General features: G+C 42.0%; 1 protein-coding gene across 1 annotated transcript in view; it reads right to left on the reverse strand.

Annotated features, from left to right (window-relative positions):
* Window positions 1–10,000, reverse strand: part of LOC138041014 (anionic trypsin-like) — a 14,343-nt gene that overhangs the window by 1,512 nt on the left and 2,831 nt on the right. Inside the window, exons 2-5 of the mRNA XM_068886777.1 lie at window positions 9,702–9,749; window positions 4,609–4,725; window positions 2,751–2,813; window positions 848–1,063 (exon numbers count right to left, since the gene is read on the reverse strand). Of these exons, the coding sequence (XP_068742878.1) occupies window positions 848–1,063; window positions 2,751–2,813; window positions 4,609–4,725; window positions 9,702–9,749 (444 nt within the window). The remainder of the gene's footprint in view (window positions 1–847; window positions 1,064–2,750; window positions 2,814–4,608; window positions 4,726–9,701; window positions 9,750–10,000) is intronic.

Below are 10,000 nucleotides of genomic sequence, written 5' to 3' on the forward strand. Positions count from 1 at the left end.
TACATCCTTTTTACGTTTTTGTCACGACATTTTCTACGACCAACGGAACGCGTTGTTAAGTTTTTTTAAATTAATTCAGAATCACTCGGAATCTTCGTAAGGCAATCACAGCAGTTGCATAATTACACGATAACCATTTGGATTAGAAATACGGTACCTATATGAGCAGACCGGCGCCATAAAGCTTTTCGTGGGGGGAGGGGGGATTATTGTACAGATCTCTTAAACATAGCTCCTTCCCTGTACATGCCCGGACAAGTAAACGGTATGGGAATTTTTCTTTTCTGGCTACCAGCAATTTTTCTCTAAACCTTACGCCGTTTACGTTTATTTGTCTTTTTAACCGTCTGTTATCGATATATCAAATACAAGGTGTTACAAATGAACCCACTGGGAACTCGGAAAAATCCGAGCCCCAGATGGGATTCGAACCCACTACCCTCCGTGATCTAGTACGGATGCTCTAACCACTGAGCTACTGGAGACTCTATGGTGAGCAAGGGTGAATTGTGGGTATTTGACTCGAGCTGCATCACGAAGCCACAGAGTCAAATAACGACTGACAGCATAGCTCATAACTGCCTCACGCAGTCACACTGAGAGCATCATTGAAATACAGTTGCCTGTATTTCTGTGAACGATGCGGCCAGCCAACCACCCTTGTCTCAGGGGAGAAGTAAGTTCTTCGTACACCACTAAAATCAAATCAAATCTACGTTGTATCGGCTCTTGCTTAAAACATATAGTTTCTTCGTTTGCGTTGTGTGTGCTGTGGCTCGAAATAATGCCCTTGTTAGCCTTTGACAAAACCTTGGATAACAGCATTTGTCATACTATTTTTCTTTACCTACGGTGATGGTGTACTTCTGTATGTCGTCTCCGTAAGCAAAACAGTGAGCGGCGGTCAGAATCCAATATGGGGTGACAATCGACCCCCCACACCAGTGGGGTGATGATTCACCGGTGTAGTCCAATGTCACTTGCCATGGCCAGGATCCCGGAAGAGCGTTCTGCCCCCCAACTATCCTGTAATGGACACCTTTCTTGCCGCATTTCACGCCTCCTAAACCGAGGAAGGAATGACGTTTGATACAATAGACTCCAAATCTTGGTTAGCCTTCCCTTAGAGCTTTTTTTCAGACTATCTTGAAAAATTCAAAGCTAAAACGTTATTAAAATACGCATAAGACTTGAAACTCTAAAACTTTAAAAAAACTATTCGAACAATTTTGTTTGACTGCGTTTCGACAATCCCTGCGAGAAGAGGCCCTTCGATCTTCCTAGATAAGCCGGGAAGAGGAAGGGACCTCTGCCAGCCATTTAAAATCTCTTTGATTTACTGCTCATCCACAAAAGCCAAAGAAGGAAGTCGGCGAATCGCGGACTTCCGGCTTTTCTGCACATTCTCAGAAATTTGAAACAATAATGGTCTTCTACAGTTCAACATTATATCATTACTGCCACTGCGCGTGTTTTTGGTTGTGGCCAGAGTCCGTGTTCTTGGTGCTGACCAAAACAAAAGCGGACTCTGGGACGAGAATGCCCAGTTTGAAACCAGTCAAACCAGGTCCGACACAGAACGCATGCGCCATGTTAGAAATTGCTAGTGCTGATCAAATAGGTGCCCGCGATTTATTATTCACACACGTTTATTTGAAAAAATGGCGGTCGCTTCACCATCGCAAGAAGTTTTAGAAGAAGCAATGGCGGAATATTGCTCTAGGTTAATTCTTGTTTATTAAGCAACCTCACCCAAGACAGCACTAATTAAAGGCATTACTTAATTTTCTATGTGGGTGGCAACAATTCATTCGTGTTTTTTTCCGACCGGCCATGGCGAGTCGATGATTTATAAGGTTTGCCCTTTTGTTGTCAAAGAACTTGCCTCAAGTGGTTTGAAGAGTTCGCACCACTCAGTTATCGTTGTATTCGCTCATTGAATGTGATTGGATGGGCTTAAAGGCGTGTTAAGTGGATTCCGAGGGCCTAGATAAGTTGAAGCAATAGTCTACAAGGACCGAGGTTTGATGGTGTGAGTGATGTCACTTTTTCATGAAAGCGAGGTTGGATGAGGGTCAGTTACATTTAAATTTTAAGCATGCTCAACGGAGAAAGTCGAGGAGGCTGGCAGAGGTTCCTTCCTCTACCCCACTCGGAAGGGCTTCTGCTCGCAGGATAGTTTCGATGTAGCTCAGACAAAAACATCAAGCATTCACTGAAGACTCAGCCAAACTTTTCGCCTGAGACTTTAATATTTCTAGTTCATTTGACCTTTGGGGATTATATTCACAGGGACGATTTTTTTCTGTAGACTTGGCGTCAAATTTTTCCAGTTGTTGCTCTAAATTTGGACTTGAAAATGACGAGAAGATAGATCGAAACGTCGTCAAAACTTTTCGAACACTTTTTTTCCTAGTTTTAGAGTCTTACGTATTTAATGATATCCTAGTTTAAACTTTGCAGACCATTGTGTGTCATTCTTTTCTTATAATTAACTTCACGCACTGGTCCTTTTTCATAAACCATTTATCGCAAAAAGTTTAGTTTTGACAATAAGAAACTGATGGTGGACATTCAAGACATTCAAGTATGGATTTTCATTTGCTAACACTGAAGGCTATTGTTGCATCAGTCTACGACTTCCCTCCTATACATTTGAAATTTAGATTGAAACGAGTAAGCTAAATAAAAGACTTTGAACTTTTCTTGCAGGGCTCCTGGTAACATTCAGCAAATCATTGTTTTCTTACCTTGGTCGATGGGTATCTCTGTACGTGGCGGAGTAGTTGTTTCTGGTGGGACTGATCCTTCTTCTGGATAGAGTAAACGAAAAGTCGTGAGTTTTCTTCCATTTCCTCACACGCCTTCCTTGCCCTTTTCCCCGGCCCTCTATATATCCCCGCCGCAAATTTCCCTTTCGTAAACGAAACGGTCGTTGCCATTTGAAACGGTCGATGCCATTTATAACGGTCGACTACACACTTCACTTCAAAGAAAATTAAAAGAAACAAACTAAGAAAAAATATTAACAAAAATTAAGACAAAAAAAGAAAAAAAAAACATTTATAAAAGAAAAACTGGAGGAAAAAAAGAGTCCGAAAATTTCAAAACTCGAACTCGGGTTCTTAGCCCTCACCCTAAAGAGAACCCTAACCCTAACCCTAACTCATATGACCAGCGAGACACAACTCCCAGTAACCGCAACCTTTTGAGTTCTTAGAACTAATGAGTGTAATTCAGAGCTAAAAAATGGCATCGACCGTTTCAAATTGCAACGACTGTTCTGAGAAATGGCAACGACCGTTTACTAAAGGGAAATAAGCATCCCCGCCCTGCATTAGAACTTGAACGCGGCCGGAATGAAATGTCGTGTAATGAACGATATCATACAGGAGCCCATTACGAGGAGCATACAACTTCATTGTACTTGTGGAACGGCGTTTTTACAGACCGAGTTATTTTTAGATTGATTTTCCGCGAAACCAGCGCTCTCCTTCTAATCACAAGTCTGACCAGGATGGGGATTGAACCCACGACTTTCGGGTTAGATCACCGCTGCTCTACCGACTGAGCTACAAGGTCAGACGGGAGCAGGCCGTGCTACACGGCCAGCGTTTGTAAAAACGTAACCCTTCCTTGTACTTGTACATGTTAATTGCCGTGACTTTAACTTCTTCAGTTCCCACGGCTAGCTCCCGTCTGACCTTGTAGCTCAGTCGAATAGAGCAGCGGTGATCTAACCTGATGGTCGTGGGTTAAATTCCCACCCTGGTCAGAGTTTTTCTCTATCCATGTGTGGGCCCATTTCCATTAGTAGGGCTAACGCTCACATGGTTCATATTGGGTACAAAACTAGCACTTCACATTACACTCTAATCAGTTAAGTCTGTTGAAATATAAAGTGCTACCCGGCCAACGTTTGTAAAAACGTAATCCTTCCATTATTATCAATACACAAGGCCAAATCGTACCAATTCATTTAATAAGAAAACTTGTTTAACAGAGAAGCAGCATGAAACTATGGTATGGAAAGTTGTTGCCACAACATAATCAGCTAATGTCCCTCAGTGTATACAAACAAAGGTTGTGAGAATGAAAGGAATGCATGTATTTGAAGTGCGGGCTGTAGACCAAATGGAGAAGTAATCGTCGCACTTAAATAGGACAATCTCATTGGCCGAGCGAAGTTGTTTGACATCTCTGCAGCCAATCAGTATCAGGGCGGCAAATGTACTTTCAGCCCACACATTTCCCGTTTGGCCCATAAAAAGGCGCGTTTTGGAGAGGGCAGTTGCAGTTTGTCATTTGGCCGCGCGTATTGATAATAATGGTCACTCGCGCAAGCCAAATCTCATTTGAAAACTCGTCTAAAAATAGCTTGACCTGTGAAAAGACCGTTACATAGACCTAATATTGGAGTTGTAAGCTCCTAGGCCTGGTTATGGGATCCTGACGACATGGAATAATTATCGCGAAAGACATAAATTATGATAGTTAGTGAAAATTTATATGTTTAACGTTTTAGATAACGTCGCTGTTGTAGATCTTAAAGTCCCTAGTAAAACAGCTGTGACTGGCAACCTGATTGCCTCGTTTTAACAGCGTTACCTGGTTCACAAAGGCCACACGTTTCTTTGCAGATATTCTGGACAAAATCTTTGTATATAGGGTGGGAACAGTACTGTTCGTAAAGACCACAGTCCTCGGATTGATCCAAGCACTGATCTAAGAAGAAAGAAAAGCGAAGAAAAAATGATTAAGGTCAGTTGCAGGCATTAACTGAAAAACTTCTCGAAGCCTTGTTGACAGAGACGACATGTCTTTCCCTTGTTATTCTCAACAAAATACGGCTTTGTATTCAGTGTCCGAATTTTAGTAAGGTTCGTTAAGACCACAGTCACTGGATTGATCTGAAAGCGAGCGGCAAAGCAAAGGTTTAACTTCGTTTGCGCGTAACCTGAAAACTGCAGGTTTTAAAAAAATTAACAGTTCCCTGAACGTGAACGTGAACGTGAACGTTACCTGAACGTGAGCGAGATGGAATAATGAGCAAGGATGGCACAGTCGGTTAGTGCGCGGCCTTGGTGCAAGAGGTCCTGAGTTCGATTCCCGGATCTCGCATCCTTGTTTCGACTCCTTTCCTTTCCGTGTAGCTAGTAGCTTTAAATACCCGTAAAACGGAGCACTGATGGAGAGGGGGGGAGTAAAATGAGCGCACCGTCGACCTCAGGTTTGTCAGTGATTAAAAGTTACTGTTACGAGTTATCGACGTTAAATAAGGTCTACTTTACTTTACTTTACTTTACTCTAATAATCGCGACTTAGGATAGCGCATGCAAAGGAACATATTTGAGGTGACGTTTTCGTTAACGTTGCTGTCGTAGACAGTTAAAGTCCCTAGTAAAACTGCTGTGATCATGACTGACAGCCTGGATGCCCCGTTTCAATAACCTTACCTGGCCGACAAAGGCCACATGTTTCTCTGCAGTTATTTTCTACAAAATCTTTGTATTCAGGGTACGAACAGTAAGGTTTGTAAAGACCGCAGTTTTTGAAAGTGGAATTAGTAAGTGAGTAAGGAAACTTGGTTTACTTAATTTACTTTTCATTGCTGATTTGTGTAAAGAAAAATAACACTTTCAGACAATCGTCCCACTGAGGAATTTAACATTTTTATCATGTCTTGTTCGTCAGTAAAAGCTGTTTCTACAACTCAGTCTTTAAGCAAAACCAGATACAAACTGACAAACTCAAGGCCAGGAGCCCGTGACTTGGAGCGAGCAACTCCCATATGTTCCCGTCTCGGCGTTTTCACAGACCGATTTATTTTTAGATTGAATTTCGCGCAAATGAGACTCCCGTAGGAGCCCAATTACCAATCACACGAAACTAACTTGACGTCATAGCGTCACCGAACCGGACGTGCCTTTGTTGTTTTGTGGCAAAGGTAGTCCAAAAATAGATTGGTCTGTAAAAATGCCGTGACATGGGCCTAGTATGGGAGTTGCTCGCTGCTACTATTGGACTCCCGTAAAGGCCACATAATTGATGAGATGCGGTAAGCTGGGAGAGCACTTGCCTCCCATGCACTAACTTGATGAAGTGCCCAGTGGAGGTGACCAGGGCTCGATTCCCAGACTCGACTTCATATGTGGGTTGATTGTTGGTTTCTTCCCTGCTCCGAGAGGTTTCAGTTTCTCTGGGTACTCCGGCTTTCCCCTCTTCTCAAAAACCAATGCTTGACTTTACTTAATTTTAATTAATTTCAATGTACAACTTCCTCAATTAGTAGTACCCCAACGCTAGAAAACTAGACACTTAAATAAAGTTCGTTAAAGATGATGAAGGAGTTACAGGAACAAAAATCGACAGTTAAGAAAGACTTGTGAAATGTATGGCATTGAGCTGTAAACTGCATGCTTAATGTAGATGTCTGTGCAGTCTTCCCGACAGAGAGGGCAATGAAAACATATCTTGAAAATAATCTCGTTTGCACCGTCCTTGTTATTGTTCTGTTCTAGGGTCTTATGCGCCTACTAACGCGACGAAAAGAATGAATGAACTGTTATTCTAGTCTGAGGTCAGTCCTGTAACTTATTATCCAGGTGATCTGGTGACGTAATTCGGAGGACTGGGGAGAAAAATTTTAACGCCGTATCCCACAACCGCGCGCGGCCTTATTTTTGAATTCAACATGTAGAGGCGAGGTTAGTGTTCGTCAGATCTACTTGAATGTTCATTCAGTAACATGAAATGTGGTAGACACAGAATGATCTGTTGAGTTTTGGCGGTGGAAATACTACAGGGAGTGTGAAACAACACCTAACTGCCGCGCGCGGTTGTGGGATACGGCGTTAAAATGTTTCTTCCCAGTCCTCCAAATTACGTCACGAGATCACCTTGATATGGCAAGAAATTTTCAGGCTAAATGGAACACTCTGATTGGCTGTTTTTTGATCGAGATTTTACAGTACGGACCATCAGTACCATGGAAACGGTCTGTTTCCGTATTTTATCTCTCTCCCGGGAAATTCAAGTTGTACAAAACACACAAAGTTTTAAGGTGGCTGGAACCAGTTTCACTACTTTTAAGGACCTTTTTATTGGAAGGGTTGTCACTACAAAACTGCATCACGTAAAAGGAATCTTATGGTACCATACCAAACACCAATTATCACTTAACAAAATGCGCTCACTATTTTGACGTAAAAGGTTGCCATGGCAACATGAAAGCTCAGCAAAAACACCCTATATTTCGTCTTTACTTGCTTATATCGTAAAAACGAACTCGGTGACCCCCATTTTTTATTGTAAAATAGTAATTAGCAATTTGAGATAAAAGTATCAGCAAAGTTTAAAAAAATTCTTGGGAGCCAATTCAGGGCTACCTTAAATTTTCGAAAAATTAAGGTAGCTCTGAATTGGCTCCCAAGAATTTTTTTAAACTTTGCTGATACTTTTATCTCAAATTGCTAATTACTATTATACAATAAAAAATGGGGGTCACCGAGTTCATTTTTGAGATATAAGCAAGTAAAGACGAATAGAGGGTGTTTTTGGAGAGCTTTTATGTTGCCATGGCAACCTTTTTAAGTCAAAATAGTGAGCGCATTTTGTTAAGCAATAATTGGCGTTTGATGTGGTACCATAACATTGCTGTTACGTGATATAGTATAGTAGTTATAACCCATCTAATAAGAAGGTCTCTAAAAGTGGTGAAACTGGTTCCAGCCACCTTAAAAGTGGAATTTCATCCAACAATACAATTATAGCAAGCGGAATTTAGTTTTACAGGTAAAAGGCTACCGTTCAAAATTCGCTGATGGAGGACGACGATCACGAACATTCACCAAGGGGAGAAGTGTCCGATCGCTCAAAGAAGCGATGCCATATAATAAACAACTTGCTCAGTAACCTCACCTGCTCAGGACCGTACTGGGGAATATTGGCCCTGGGTTGTTTTTATACAGACCTCGCTACAAATGGCTCGTACAGCCACGACCTCGGGCCCATATTCGCCTGTGCGGCCCTCGCGCTCGGCTAGGAAGAGGTTATCACAGAATCGAATGCCCAGTTCCTGCGACATAGTAGAGAGCCCAATATTTTCTCGTCCGGTTCGATCTGATTCCGTAGATAACTATATTGTCGCATGGCCTCTTGATAATGAGCAATGAGATTAATTAAAAGGGTTGTTTCTATTTTCCGTAACGTTGGACCTTACAATTAGATGGTTAGACGCGTCAGAATCATCTAAAATTACAAACGTATTTTTGGGCCGATGCATTTGGACCTCATAAGGGGATATGACTAATGCAAATCCTGCATTTTGATTGGCTAAGCTACTAGAGAACTATTAGTAATAGTCCTCGAGTAGCGAAAAGATTGACGTTTTCTTTCGTTATTCCCAAATAAATATTTCTTTAACTTGCATTTGCTAACTTTATTATTGCCTTTTCTGTCCGACTAGTTGAGTGATACTAAAACAATTAGACCCTTCGCCCTCAAGGGCCACGGGTCAATAGCCCATTCGGCTTCGCCTCATTGTTAAATAGTTTTACGATGAAAGCACTTGCGGAGTCTTACGGGTTTTGGGAATCAGTGGCGATAAATCCATCTTGTGCGACGGTTGGCAAATAGCGAAAAACGTCCCGTCTACTCGAGCGGTGTTTTGCTCACGATGGTGATGCGATTTTTTTTGAAAATTGTGGCGTCGCCAGCGCGCGGTAAAAATCGCACGGGTAGCCACCCCCGAGAAATTGAATGAGTTAAATTTTTCGGGACAGTCTCAAACTTTGTCACTCGTGTAGCTGCGTTGCAACACTTTGCCCTTTGAACAATTTGTGACACGTCCAGGGGTTATCGAGCCATACAGATGCAAGAACGTTATCACTATTTAAGTTTTCACAATATGACGGACGCCAAGTTGTCGCCAAGTGTAGCCACCACTGCTCGTTGGCGACGCGGCAATTCTCAAAAAAATCGAATCACCATCGCAAGCAAAAAATCGCTCGTTTTGCAGCGGCTTTATTTTCACGTTGTCTTCATCGAATTCTCAAAGGAAGCGGGTAATTTCACGATGTCGTTTGGAAAGAGCGGAAAAAATGTATATAAATGCGTGCCACTCGTGCAGCACGCTTTTGTATCTCACTTTTTAACCTCGTTTTGGGGTTGCTTCGTCATGGCTTGGGACAAACGTGGAGCTCGTTTCTCGAATCTCTCCTTAACGATTCGGGCCCGAAAATCCATTTTCATCAACTGAGATCAGCTTGTTTTGAAAAACTATTGTGACCTTTCACTGCTTAAAAGTAATGTTAAGATGGATTGAAAATTGTCGTATCCGAAACCTTTAAGGACTTTAGAGAATCGGAGTTGAGTTCAACTCATTTTAGTACCTATTGTGAGTATGTTGCTTGCTCTTTTCTTTGCATTAAGCCTTAAAAATTCCCTAAGAATTTTTCATTCTTGCGTAACTTGCACACATTTGGCTCATAAAGAATTCTTAGGATAACGCGAAGTTTACATTCAAAGATCACATTTCCGTAGAGGTTCAACCTTGTTCCCAGGGTCTCATCGACAAAGAGACCCTGGTAACGAGGTTGGTAGAGGTCTTGAGGCCAGTGTTTAAGCGATCGCGGCATCCGGCTGAGGAAGGAATTCTTTCGGAAATGGGATAAAGAAAAGCAAGCAGCTGTGAGCCGTACCTTCCCTTTTGTAGATGGATCTGTGTTCGAGAATATCCTGCAAGGTCTCTGAAAAGAGAAATAAAAAACAAGAAGACAAACAATTTCGAATTAAGGATCAACAAAACAGATAATGTGTCATGAGTCTGCATGAAGTGATTTCTTTTTCATGTCAATTTTACGAAGCTCTCCGTTCTTAGGTCAATGTTTCCTTTCCCGGCCGTAAACTCAGTTGAACATCGGACTTCTGTGCGGGATCAAAAACTCCGACCGGGGCAGTATTCAGGGTCTTTGAATAACAGAGGAGAAATCGCTCGCTG

This window comes from Montipora capricornis, chromosome 3, assembly GCF_036669925.1.
Source record: "Montipora capricornis isolate CH-2021 chromosome 3, ASM3666992v2, whole genome shotgun sequence".
Classification (NCBI taxonomy): Eukaryota; Metazoa; Cnidaria; class Anthozoa; order Scleractinia; family Acroporidae; genus Montipora; species Montipora capricornis.